Source organism: Guillardia theta (assembly GCF_000315625.1).
Source record: "Guillardia theta CCMP2712 unplaced genomic scaffold GUITHscaffold_50, whole genome shotgun sequence".
In the NCBI taxonomy this organism is placed as follows: Eukaryota; class Cryptophyceae; order Pyrenomonadales; family Geminigeraceae; genus Guillardia; species Guillardia theta.
The window spans coordinates 206,685-219,264 of NW_005434624.1; the positions used below are offsets into that span (position 1 = coordinate 206,685).

The 12,580-nt window shown below is 57.0% G+C and overlaps 4 protein-coding genes across 4 annotated transcripts; 3 read left to right on the forward strand and 1 right to left on the reverse strand.

Moving 5' to 3' along the window:
• Nucleotides 1-1,731: 1,731 nt before the first annotated feature.
• GUITHDRAFT_111164 (hypothetical protein) lies at nt 1,732-2,699 on the forward strand (the record flags this gene model as incomplete). Its single annotated transcript, XM_005829718.1, has 6 exons — nt 1,732-1,968; nt 2,016-2,165; nt 2,213-2,376; nt 2,426-2,471; nt 2,521-2,568; nt 2,619-2,699. 6 exons carry the CDS (start codon nt 1,732-1,734, stop codon nt 2,697-2,699), a joined length of 726 nt encoding a protein of 241 aa, XP_005829775.1.
• A 325-nt stretch (nt 2,700-3,024) lies between these two features.
• GUITHDRAFT_164025 (hypothetical protein) lies at nt 3,025-5,515 on the reverse strand. Its single transcript, XM_005829719.1, has 4 exons — nt 5,481-5,515; nt 3,510-4,972; nt 3,224-3,397; nt 3,025-3,116 (listed from the first exon to the last, which is right to left on the reverse strand). The coding sequence occupies exons 1-4, from the start codon at nt 5,497-5,499 to the stop codon at nt 3,081-3,083; spliced, it is 1,692 nt and encodes a 563-aa protein (XP_005829776.1). The 5' UTR covers nt 5,500-5,515; the 3' UTR covers nt 3,025-3,080.
• Nucleotides 5,516-6,427: 912 nt separating this feature from the next.
• Nucleotides 6,428-6,692, forward strand: GUITHDRAFT_57842 (hypothetical protein; the record flags this gene model as incomplete). Its single annotated transcript, XM_005829720.1, has 2 exons — nt 6,428-6,565; nt 6,618-6,692. Coding segments are annotated over 2 exons (213 nt in total), but the record flags the coding sequence as incomplete, so codon positions are not given.
• Nucleotides 6,693-7,710: 1,018 nt separating this feature from the next.
• On the forward strand, nt 7,711-12,501 carry GUITHDRAFT_111167 (hypothetical protein; the record flags this gene model as incomplete). The annotated part of the gene is made up of 14 exons (XM_005829721.1): nt 7,711-8,138; nt 8,209-8,903; nt 8,950-9,095; nt 9,245-9,304; nt 9,363-9,455; nt 9,545-9,718; nt 9,980-10,021; nt 10,065-10,112; nt 10,247-10,339; nt 10,378-11,943; nt 11,984-12,214; nt 12,267-12,301; nt 12,355-12,406; nt 12,457-12,501. The coding sequence occupies 14 exons, from the start codon at nt 7,711-7,713 to the stop codon at nt 12,499-12,501; spliced, it is 3,708 nt and encodes a 1,235-aa protein (XP_005829778.1).
• Nucleotides 12,502-12,580: the final 79 nt, after the last annotated feature.

Here is a 12,580-nt window from a genome sequence, read left to right on the forward strand (position 1 = left end):
CCCTAAATATACATCCGATTTGAATCCGCCAGTACCCCCGTCTATTTCCGGATTTAGTACCCCACCAGCCAAAGAAGTTTACTTCGCTGGGACATGAGTCAGCAATGTGTCCGCTGGCAGTCGATGGAGGGGTAGGGGGTGGGGTTCCTGGTCAGGACCTCCGGGGGAAGGGAGCTGTAGTAAAGAACGTTGAGATACACCACACTAGCCTAGTAGGACCGAGGGGTCCTACTTGAACATCGGTGAAGGGAGACGCCCATATTGAGATGCGACTATTCGGAGAACCCCTTGGCAATGAACGGTCGCTATCCAACCGATTGCCACCGCTGGACTCCCCGTCAAGTTTTTTTTAACAAGGAGCATATACTATGATAAGTAAACCCGGCCCGGTCACGTGACTCCCCCTGTGAAGCCAGCCGCCGGGCGCGCACGATCCGAGGGACCAGTGGGAACTTCCATTCGTCGGATCTCCCAACGGCGGGCCCCCGGGGGCTGCGCCGGTCGGTCACACTGTCCAAATCAGTCATTGAGAGCCGGGCCGCGGCTCACGGTGTGATACCCGGACGCTGAGGAGCCTACTAGCCACGCCCGGAACTTAACTTTGAGTAAAAGACGCCCGGGTGCTGAAACCGTTGAACAGGTCACCGTTCGTCATCAGCCTGGTACGGCGAGGCAGAACCTGACCCTCACAGAGTACGGTCAGTGTATCATCATAGTACTATGATGCAGTGCCCGGCCGGTCACCGGGTGGCACTACTGAGAGACTCTAGTGCTTTGAGTAAAGACGAAGACACGGTGCGATCGGATGGCAGTGGGCTGTTCTCAGCGGCCGTCTACTTGCCAGTTGCTCCGGCGACTTGACAGATGAAGAGGTCAGTGGAGAACATCTGACTCGTGAGCTTCCGCCCGTAGGATCCGAGACAGGAGAGGCAAGACTGAGCCTGAGAGTGCGTTGCTGCGAGGCTCCGATGCTGCTGGCAACTGCCAAGTGTCGCCCTTGTGGTGCTAACTCAGTGCGAGACATGGCAGGCTGATGCTGAGCAAAACTTCGCGGTACGAGGTTCACCTGAGCTGGCCAGCTGCTGGCCCAGCAGCTGCCAAGTAGGGTCGAATGCTCCCGCGCACACTCCGTCCTCCCTGAGCCGAACATGCTTGCCGCTGCCGAAGTCGGCTCGACCGGCGATTATGTCTTTGGGGTTGGGACGCCACAACATCATCATAGGCACCCTTGAACCATTGAGCTGCTCCAGCCTCTCTCCTACCGTGCTCATGATGATTGCTGGCATGATACTACCACAGGAGCTTCGTCGTTGTCCCATCAACTCCTACAAGCTCTCATGGTCTTCGTCCGTGCAGGAGCCGTACCTCTGCTCCTCCCTGCTCCTCCTATCCTTCCCGACCTCCCTGCTCCCTGCTCCTCCTTCTCTTCCCCTCCACCCGTCGCTCCTGGCAACTCTCGGTGCCATTCATGGAAAGAAATTGCTCTGAGGCAGCCTCCGCTAGTCAAAGTTGACCATGGGAGGAGCGTTAGGGAGAGGGAGGAAGGCAGGGGGTGGGGAGGAGGAGGAGGGAGGGAGGGAGAGGAGGAAAGGCCAGGCAGGAGAGGACAAGTTCCTTGCATGGAACAAGCAAGGAAGCGCAAGGTGGATCGAGATCGACGCGCGATCGACGGGGAGGCCGACCAGTCCGTTCGTGCTGGCAGCCCCTCGAAGGACGAGGAACAGATCGACGATGAGGGAGGAGCGTAGACAGGAGGCTCTGAGCAAGATCAAGGAGGCATCGAGAGTCAGCTATGATGGTCTGGAAGGGGACGCGTCCACTGCGAGGACGCATGAGCGAAACGGAGCCAAGCTAACAGCGGGGGAGAGGAGGAGGATGCTGAAGGAAGGGAACTTTGACCGTGAGGTGCTGAGGAGGACAAGGTATGACAGAGAGTACCAGCATGGTCGAGGGCTGGTAGAAGAGCAGGTACAAAACTCCAGGAGCGTGTAGTTTCAACGTGACTGAGGAGGCAGGAGATCCAGCGGATCGTTGAGTTGCACGGATCGGTCCTGCAGAGCAAGCACATGGAGGAGGAGAATCAGCGGGAGATCGAGAGGCTGAATGCTCCTGAGCTTGACCCGGCGTTCGGCTCGAGGTACCGAGGGAGGCCGACAGCGGAAGACGTGCGGAGGTCCACGGATAGGGGGTTCCCGACTGACCAGTGGGGCAGGAAGAAAGGCTCGGGCTGCTATCTATGATGGAGGTGAATGGGCAAGCGAGGAGCAAGGAGGCGATAGACGAGGTAGAATGGAGGGTTCCATGGGCGATGCTTACCGCCTGCCAGCTGCGCAAGGTCTGCTTCCGAGCCAACTCGCAAGTGTCGATGGAGAACAGGTGAAAGAGGAAGGACAATCTCAACGAACCCTCTGAGCGTCGTGGGCAGGAAGACTGCCGAGAAAGCGCGAAGTCTCCTCCTTGGAACCTCCCTGGTCTGCTGGGACGCCTCCTGCTCCTCCCCTGACCTTGTGGCCCCGGCAGGTCTGCAAGATGAGTCCTGAGGAGCTCCGGGAGGTCTCCATGGATCAAGTCAGCTGCCTTGCACTCCTTCACCCTCCCTTGCTGAGAAGCGCCCGCAGGAATTTCACGTGGCTGTCGAGCGGAAGGAGCAGGGGCTGCTGTGGACAGAGAGACAGCGGATGGGGACGGAGCTGCCGTAAGGAGGGGAGGGGAGGGGGATGACGCTTGCGGAGGACGTAGAGGTTGTTGGTCATGTAGGTTGTGAAAATTTGTTTATGTCCCCATGAGATCAACACGGTCATCAACCAATTCTACCAGGAACGATTCCCTGTTGGATCCAGGAGGGTAAGGGAGGAGGGGGAGGAGGAGGAGGAGAAGGAGGGGGAGGGAGAAGGCTGTCCCCTCCTCATCGAAATAGTCCATTGTTATTCCACCAGTTCTTTCGCCATCATTACGCCATCCGCACATACACGATCTTAACCCTCCTTCTCTTCCTCTTCCTCCTCCTCATTCACAGAAGGTTTTGTTAACGCACTTTACTAAGTCTGCTGCCTCCCTTTACAACCCGCATCACTCACAAATCACACACTTCTCTTCGCCGACATTGGCAGGAAATCCTGTATACCAACGTCAGCCAGGGCCACAAGACGAACAGGCAATGGGAGGAGAAGAGGAAGGCGAGGAGAAAGCAGGACAGGCAAGGAGAGGGGGGAGCTGGTCTCACCATTCCATCCTTCTTCTTCCCAAAGCTGTTGACAGCAATCAAAATCCCTATCCAAACGATCTGCGACACAAGGAAAATTGTGTAGGAAACTCCCCCCGACGACGTCCTCTTCTCGTGAAGCGTGTCAACATGAGCATCCCTGGGATGCTCCCTCGGGCCCGCCACATCCCCAGCCTGGGCAAACCCCAAAGGTGTCAGGGATTAGGAGAAGGGGGGGGGGGGGGGGCCTGGAAGGGAGTGTGCGGGAGAAGGGATGGGAGGGATTGAAAGGAAACGAATCGCTCACCCGTCGCTGATGGATCTCGGAGAGGAGATGTAGGATCTTCTGGTTGTCGTTCTGGAGGTTGAGGACCTTGGCGAGGGCGTCGTGGGAGCTCTTGATCAGGGTGTTCTGCACCATCGCCTGGAGGCTCGCAAGGTCCCTCTTGACCTCGTCCAGGTGCTGCTTCATGCCCGAGCTGCTCAGCGACATCTCCTTGACCACTGACTTCTCCGACCTCATCACAATCTCCCCGACGTCCACCAGCAGCTCCGAGGCCGAGCGCGCGGAGCCCCCGGCGTTGGTTTCTTCGCCGGACTGGGAGGAGACGGCGTGCGCGAGAGTGATGGTCCCCCGCATCTCATGCGCGATTTGCCGAATCTCCGCCTGAATCAGGCCGAGCGTCTCCTTCACCTCGTTTTTGAAGGAACTGGATGACTCCAGGTCGCTGTCGGCGGCGGGTGAAGGCTCCGCAGCCGGGCTGCTGCTCTCGGGGCTAGCGGGCGCCTCCTCCGGAACGTTATCGACCAGCTCGTTGTCCACCACCTCCTTCATGTCCTGTACATCACTCCCCTTGGTGCTGTCAACTCGAAGCTTTCTGACTTCATCCTTTCTAACCGCAGGCATGTCCACCCATCGCTGTAGCGCATCCGCAAATCGTTGCAGGTGCCTGTCGTCGTCGCGTCGCCACTCGTGCTGCTCCTGGGCAGACTCGTGAGGGAAGTGCTCCGACTTTTCTTGCTTCGGGCTCTCAGCGACAGGAGAAGGAGCTTGCTGATCGTCATGCGGCGTGGCGGGTTCGAGGCTAGTGACCTCTAGCGAGTAGATGTCGTGATTGTCGGCGACTTGCCCAGTATGGGCAGACAAGCCAACGAAATACTCGTCAGGCATCTCAACGCCGACCTTGAAGCATTGAGTGTACGAGGCCTTCCCACGGATGTCATGCTCTACCGTGAGGGTCTTGTCCTGATATCGGATCCTCAACATCACCGGCGAGCGCGAGTTGCGGAACCCGAGCTTGCACTGGGCGCCTGGCAGCTTCTGCTCCCGCCCATCGCTGTCATGGTCGAATCGCAGATCTCCTGTGCTGCTGAACGCCATGATGGACGGGTTGTCCCTCTTCCCGTCGTTGTCGTACGTGTCCAGCACCACCCCCACCCCCTGGAAATCCTCGCGGTTCCCAAACGTTCCCCCGAACCCCTCGGACTGCTTCGTGAACCAGATGGCAAACCCGTCTCCCCCGAGGTATCTTGCTCCTACCACCTTGAACGTGAGCTCTAGCTCCCACTCCCTGTACGGCATCTTCCGCTGGCTCCACAGCGCTCCTTCATGCCCCGCCTCCGATGGCGTCAGGCGAATGAACGTTTCTGTGACGACGCTCGACCCCATCGCGACCCATCCGGGAACATTTCCGCTGCTGTAGGGAGCTCGGAAAGAAATCACATCCTGCTTCATGCCCCACGCCGATGCCAGCATCCCCAGGAGAGCTGCTACCAAGCATGAATTACATGATTGCTGCTAATACTTTGTTGGGGTATGGGACGACAGGGCTTCGGGTTTAGCACATCTGTCCTAACAAGGGTACATGAACAACTCAAGAAGAACAGATGATCTTCGAACATTCAAGACAATCGAATATCTTATCATGCAACATGAGCACATGCATTCGTGAAAATCGTAGCAGCTCCAGTAGACTTGGTTGAGGAAGGAGTCAGCAGGGGTAGGCAAACATGTTGAAATGTTTGTTGATGTATTCCATCGAGTTGGAGGAGAAGAAGAGACTCGATATCTATATTCTTCAAGGCAGAGGGAAAGGAAGGTAGACCAAACAACTTTTCGTTCATGCCAAGACATAATTCTTAGAACGAAGGTGCAGCTGGGACAGGAAACAGTTCTCATGGCAACAGCGCACACACTTTCTCCTTCCCTTCTTATCACAGCGGAGCATGGATGTGCGATAGGAGGGAAGGGGGAGGAGGCGGATGTGTAGAGCCTTACCTGCCGCATACGCCGCCATAGCGCCACGCTGCGCTGTCCCAGCGGTCTGTGCAATGCTTAATCCTCCAGCCGAGATTAAAAGCCTTCTTATTACGATTAAAGATCTTGTTAATTCTGATTTGATTTGTTCAGTGGTCAGTGCCACTGGTTTCAGTCACTCGCCCGGGCCCGGCGCCGGGCCGGGTGGCGGGGGAGGAATCAGGTGGTCCATGCCAGGGTGGGAGACATATCGAGCAATTCTACCGGGGTAGTCCCCACCTACGACTATAGGATGCTAGTAGTCAACTTCTCCCTTCAAGGGAGGGGTGGAGAAAGCTTTAGGTGGCCAGAAGGTGGGTACTGTCACGGAAGGACGGGTGCTTGATAGTTTTTAGAACCGTGCTAGTGAGGGTGGGTTTAGTATATCCACCGGTAGAGCTTGAAAAAGGATGGTGGGGGTCATTAGGGCAGTCATTCCATAGGTACAATCAAAGGAGGGTGGGTAGTCAAGGAGGGGTATCCTAGTCAAATAAGGGTGCGTAAACAAAGGGGTGGTTTTTGATGAGGGGTGGTTATTTAAGGGGATAATAGGGGTAATAAGTGGATGGGGGTAGTGAGTGGAGGAGAAGGGAGGGATGAAGGAAGCGACGAACAGAGACGACTTCGACGGTCTGATCAAGGGCAAGGTAGCGCCATGCTGCTGGAGAGACGATACGATGAATATCTTTGCTGAGATGAGATGAGATTAGTGACAAGATATGAAGTGAAGAATGTTTGGATGGGATTATTCTGTTGCAGTTCGCATCAAATCGTGACGACTACAATATGAGCAAATTGATGTGTTGTGCTTGCGTTGAACTTAGCAAAGACGTAGGAAAGAGACGGGATTCGATGTCTCTGTATCATCTATGTATGAATCGAACATTTCTGACTTTGATTCAATGTTGCTGCTACATTCGTGCAACGTCGCATCGCAAAAGAACGCTTTCGTCCTCTTCAAGGCCTCATGGTGCAAAGTATGCCAGTCAATAGCTCCTGTGTTCGAGAGACTTGAAGAGACATATGCAACGAATCTCTTCCTTGTTGTGGACATCGACCAGAACGAGGTGGCGTCGTTGAAGACCATGGTAGAGGTCAGCTCACTGATGGATTGTTCAGGGCACTGCCGTTTCGCAAGGAGTTGACGCCATGCCAACCTTTGTGGCGTACAAGAATGGCGACAAAGTGGACGAGTACGCTTTATCACCTTGACCTGCCCAGAATAAGCAGATTGCCAGGTTGATCTCTGGTGATGAGAAGACTCTCCAAGAGTTCCTTGCTAAGAATGCACACTAAGTTGATAACTGAGGTAGTGGTGATTGATGCCTGGGGGCATCTAAGTTTTTCCTTTGAATTTTTGTGGTCTGATCCTGCTAACATTATAAATACTTGACTAAGTGAAATGAACTCTTATCCGACGATTGACTTCAAAGTTCGAGTCCGATAGCCTAGTATCCGACTCATGGATGATGCCGCGCCGCGGCGGACTCGGATCCGATCCGAGTGCCAGGACTGATCCGCTAACTTTCAGTGAGGAAGTCAAATCGTCGGATCATCTGTGGCACCATCACTCGGATCATCCGTCACTGTAGCGGCATTGCCCCCGGTGAGCCTCACTGCGCCGCCGGGAGTCCGATCACTGCCAGGCTGAGTCAGTGATCATCGGATCCCGGTCCACTGCCATGACCCGATCCGAGCCTGGCATGACTCAGTCACTGACCCGAACGACCGTACGGTTCACTCAGCCTGGCAGCCGCATCGTCACTGGAGTCACTGAGTGGTGGCCAGCCTCACTCGGAGTCGGAGTCACAGCCGCCGAGTACTCAGTGGTTAATTTAAAGCGCCGGTGCGGCCTCCCCCCGAGAGGCAGCGGCCGGGCTTTCGGACTCAGCCTGGACGGTGCCACCGTCAGTGTGAGCGGCTCGGCCCGGCCCGCTGCGACTCGCCGGAGTCGAGTGACTTCGGAAACCCGGGCGCCGGGCGGTTGCAGCTTATAACCGTCCAACTTGTTTGAAACCACCACGCCAGGATTTGATGGTGGGTCTCCCGCGATGCTTCTGTGGCATGGGCGGGAGAGGGGGGACAAGGAGAGTGAGCAGGAAGGAGGGAGAGAGGTGGAGAGGCACTGAGTGAAGGAAGAAGAAGGAAAAGAGCGAAGAAAGTATCCTCGAAGAAGCTCCTTTGTCTGTTGTTTGCTCTCATCTGTGAGAAGATGGAATCGGTTTCCAAGGCAAGCATGGATTTTGCCTTCTCGGGAAGCAGAGCATCTATGAAGAAGGACGACCTGTCGGAGGTCTCCAACCTCCGCAGGAGCTTGTATGACTTGCAGCAAGACTTGTTCAAAGAGAAAGAGCTCAGGCAAGACTCTGACAGGGAGCTTCTGAAAGCACTTTCGCTGCTCAAGAAAGTGGTGGTGATGGATGACCCCAACGAATCCAGGCAGAACTTTTCTTCACAGCTCATGGACAGGCAGGTGGACCATGAGAGAGAGTCCCGTCAACTGCAGGCAAACTTGCAAGCCTGCAAGTGCAAGCTGGAGGCAGTAGAAGCAGAACTGGAGAGGAAGTGTGTTTCGTACAATCACTTGGAGGAGACCATGATCCAGTTGAACAAACTGTACGAGCATGAGCAGCATCAGAGGTGTGTTCTCATCCTCATCCTTACCTTGTCACCGTGAGAGTGCTTCGGTCGCCACTGACATGCTCCGCAGAAAGAAGCTGGAGCAAGACCACAACCTTGTGCTGTCGCAGAGGTCGGGGTTGGAGGACGAGCTTTCCCGGGCCCGATCGGAATGTGAAGCCTCAGACGCACAGCTGGCTGACCTGCGGGAGGAGATGCGGGAGATCCAGGAGATGCTGTCCCAGGCGGTGAAGGACTCGCTGGAGAGGGACGGCGAGCTCAAGAGGAAGGCGAGGGCGTACAAGGCTGAAGTGAAGTCGAAGAGCTCCAAGATCGCGGAGCTCATGGAGGAGAACGAGAGTCTGTTGGCCAAGGTAGAGGCTATGAAGGAGGAGGAGGAGGCGATGAAGAAGAAGCACCGGAAAGAGCTGGAAAGGCTCCGCGCTAACATGGACGAGGCGACTGGCAGAATCTCGGAGGAGCTGGAGAGCTGCCAAGACAGACTGAGGAAGGAGGAGGAGCGTAGGAAGAAGCTGCAGTCGACTGTGGAGGAGCTGAAGGAGTCAGAGTGGCTGAAGAGAGAGATGGAGGAGGAGGTCAGAAACCTAGCGGACACCTTGAGGGAGAAGGACAGGAGGCTGCAAGCTATCCAAGAAACGCATGCAAAGCAGAGAAGGAGTGAGGTAGAGAGCATCGCAAAGACGATGCACGAAGAGCACATTTCCCTGCTCAGAGACCAGTGGGCGAAGTCGACTGAAGGGTTGGACGCCCTGGCGGCCTCGTGCGGTATGTCTGTGTGTGAGGTATGACATTGGCTGAGTTGTACTTCTAGATTTCTTGTCTTCACCTGCCCCATCCAAACAGAGTTGGGCAGAGCCCAGGAGCAGGTTTGAGGAGTTCTTGAAAGAGTTTCTGGACGCATCGTTGCATCGCTACCTGCTCCTTTTGCGGGATCTGAAGGGCTCGCACGATAGATTGGTGAGGATTTGATGATAACGACGATGACGATGACAATGACGATGATGATGATGATGATGGTGTTTGTGGCGGTTGTTGTTGTTGTGGTGGTGGTGGTGGTGGTGATGATGATGATGATGTTATGGTGATGGCTAACTCTCGGAGGTCAGAAGGATGAAAACTCAAGGTTGAAGAGGATGCTGGAATCGGAGCAGAGCGTCTGTGCTGGGGTGAGTAGGAGGAGACTCCTGCCGGGAGGGCGATGGAACCGTGACCCCAGCGTTGCAGCTGGAGAAGAAATTGAAGGAGTTGGAAGGACAGCTGAAGGAGGAGGAGAGCAAGAGTAAAGAAGCACGAGCGGCGATGCTGCAAGAGTTTGAGGTGGGCAGAGGAAAATTCTCTATCCTCCCTTTCCTTTCTTCCCTTCCCTTCCCCATCTTCCCCTGCACATCCCCTGACCGACGCGCCAGCGGAAGGCGGAGCAAGGGGCTCGAGAGCGGCGGGAGCTTCAGATGAAAGTCCAGAAGTTCTGCCGACGGTGGAACACTTCAGTATGCTCGCACCTCAAGCCCCGTCTCGCCCTCCTGCGATCATCCTTCTCCTCCTTCTCTGATGACATCGCCAAGGAGTTTGCAAGCCTCAAGGTGCTCGCGCCCCTGACCCTCCTCCCCTTGGCCTCTTCCTGTCTTGTCCCCCCTCCCTCCCTCCTTCCTCCTTCTCCTCCCTCCCTCCTCCCTCCTTCCTCCCCTCCCTCCCTCCTCCCTCCTTCTCCCCTCCTCCCTCCTTCCTCCTTCTCCCTCCCTCCCTCCTCCCTCCTTCTCCCCTCCCTCCCTCCTTCCTTCTTCTCCCCTCCTCCCTCCTTCGCCTGTGTCTTAACGCCCCCCGCTTACCTCCTCCTTCCACAGGCCGAGCTGACGTTTGCGAGCGGAGCCGTCATTCGCCGAGAGGTGCGCGATGAATGCCCGCCCCATCGCTGATCGAGGGGAGCAGAAGCTGGCATCTTCGCAAGTCGAGCAGCAAGCCCAGCTGATCTATCAGGTGAGAAGGGGGTGTCAAGTCTCGGGCCTGCTGAGCAGGGTCACCAGCAAGTACTGTTTGCGGGTGAGGAGTGCAAGAGGTCGCGCGACCAGCTTGGGAAGGGGCTCAAGGAAGGCGAGTGAGGAGCTGGGAAGGAGGCGGGGCTGACGCCGGCAGCAGGAGACTGGACGCAGGCGGCGCAGGCGGCCATGTCGTCATCGCAGGCCAACTTCGAGCACTTCCAGGAGGTGAGGGCGGCTGCTCCGCTCGCGCACGCCTGGGGCAGGACGGGGCTGGTTCCTGCCCTGCAGCGACTGCCAGTGACACTGACGAGTTCGATGGTCAGATGAGGAGGAGGGGAGAGGAGCTAGAGCAGCTTCAGCTGGAGCTTGCAGACAGCCGCTCGCTGCTCTTGGCGGCCAACGACGAGGTGGAGAGAGTGAAGCAGCAGCAGCAGCAGCAGCAGCATGCCCGTCAGCAGGAGCTGGAGCAGGTGAAGGGCGAGCTGAGGGCGGCCAGCAAGCAGCTGGGGACGAGCTCGATGGAACTGCACAAGGCAAGGACGGAGGTGGCGGTGCTGGAGGAGAGGAGCTCGCACTTGAGGAGGGAAGTGGAGGAGATGAGGAGGGAGGTGGAGGAGAGGGAGCAGGAGGTGAAGCAGCTGCAAGAGGAGAGGGAGAGTCTACGTACTCAGGTGGTCAAGGAGTCGAACAAGCAGGAGGAGACGTTCAGGAGGCTGCAGGAGAAGATTGCAGAGCTGCAGGAGGAGAAGGCGAGGAGCTTACGGACGGGGCGAGAGCTGGAGGAGGCGAAGGAGGCGGCGAAGACTCTGCGGGCGAGCATGCTGAGCAGGGAGAGTGAGCTTGAAGATGCACAGGAGCGGTGGGAACGTGCGAGTGAAGAGATTCACCAGCGTCAGAGGCAGGTGGAGGCGCTAGAGGAGGAGTGCTACCGCTACAGGATGCAGGAGGTGGAGTTGCAGTCAGCGAGGAGGAGCTTGGCTTCAGCTGCTGTGTCGGTCAGGGGCGTGATGAAGGAGCTCGCGCAGATCAGGAGGAGCACGGAAGAGGTCGTGCTGCGGGAGGAGGAGGAGGGGAGGAGGATGGAGGCACTGGGTGCAGAGCTGCAGCACACGACGAAGAGGGTGGCAGAGGGGACGAGCTGTGTTGGGAGCCTGCTGCTGGAGTTGAGGGAGGCGCAGAGGCTGGTGGAGGAGGCGAAGGTGAGCACCGGCCGCGATCGGGCAGAGGTGGAGAGGATGATGGGGGAGAGGAGGAGCCTCCTGCTCAGCATGCATGCGAACAAGCAGACGAGGTCCAAGATGGAGGCTGACATGCAGGAGATGCGGTCGAGCCTGATGCGGCAAGCAGCCAGGGCGCAGGAGGAGGCGGAGGCGAGGATCCTTCAGCATGAAGAAAGGATACATCAGCTGGTGGAGAGGATACATCAACAGGAGGAGGAGATGCGGGAGCAGGAGGAGAGGATCAGCCGACAGGGAAGGGAGTTACGACAGCAGAAGGAGGTGTCGAGTCAAGGAGAGGAAGCGATTCGGGAGCAGGGCAGGGAGATCCGTGAACGAGATGAGAAGCTCCGCTTGCTGGAGGAGACGATGGGAACCGAGCAGAGGAGGATGAGACAGCTGGAGGAAACTTTGAAACAGCAGGAGGAGGACTTGAAAGGACAGGAGAAGAAAATGAAACAACAGGAGGAGGAATTGAAGCAGCTGCAACAAGAGCTCTGCTGTGTGCTCGAGCTTGAACCGAGGGTCCAGCACGCTTGCAGCAGTCTCCTCCTCGTTCAGCGGGCGCTGGGGAGGAGGAGGAAGGAGGAAGCGGAAGTTGTCCTGGAGCTGGTGAGATCTTGTGGGGAGGGTGGAAGGTGACGTGCTGCAGGTGGAGAGCACGAGGAGCATCAACAGCGAGATGCGCGTGACCCTTCAGCTCTTGTACGTCTCCATGCTCTGCTCTGCTCCTTCTCCCTTATGCTACACTTGCCGCGGGCAGGGAGATTTTGGGGAGGCTCTGCTTCCACCGCGGCATCTTGTAAGGGCGAGAAACGCCGAGCTTGTCTGTCAGTCGTCAGCAACCCTCCAGCTGTCAGAGGCTCCGCTAACCTTTCGACACGTGCGCGAAGGCTACGAGGAAGTCCTCTAGCAGCAGCTCCCTCTCCTTCCAGCCGCTGCTGCTCCCGAAACTGAAGCATCGTCAGAGGTGGACTGGGCAAGAGGAGAGTTGGTACATGTGGAGTGAAACTCTCTCCGCAGCATCGCCTTGCTTCAGCCAGTCCGTGAGCCCCAGGGCGTCCGAGCACGTTCGGTGCTCTTCACATACTGCATGAGATCTTCGAACTTGACGCTCCTGCCCAGGCCCCCCTGGATCTCCTGGAAGAGGTGGAGCGTGAGGGAGGCTGAGATCTTACTAGGCTTCATGGGAGGCCTGAAGGGGACAACGACCGAGAGCTTGTCTGACGCGCGATCCCCGGTCAGCATC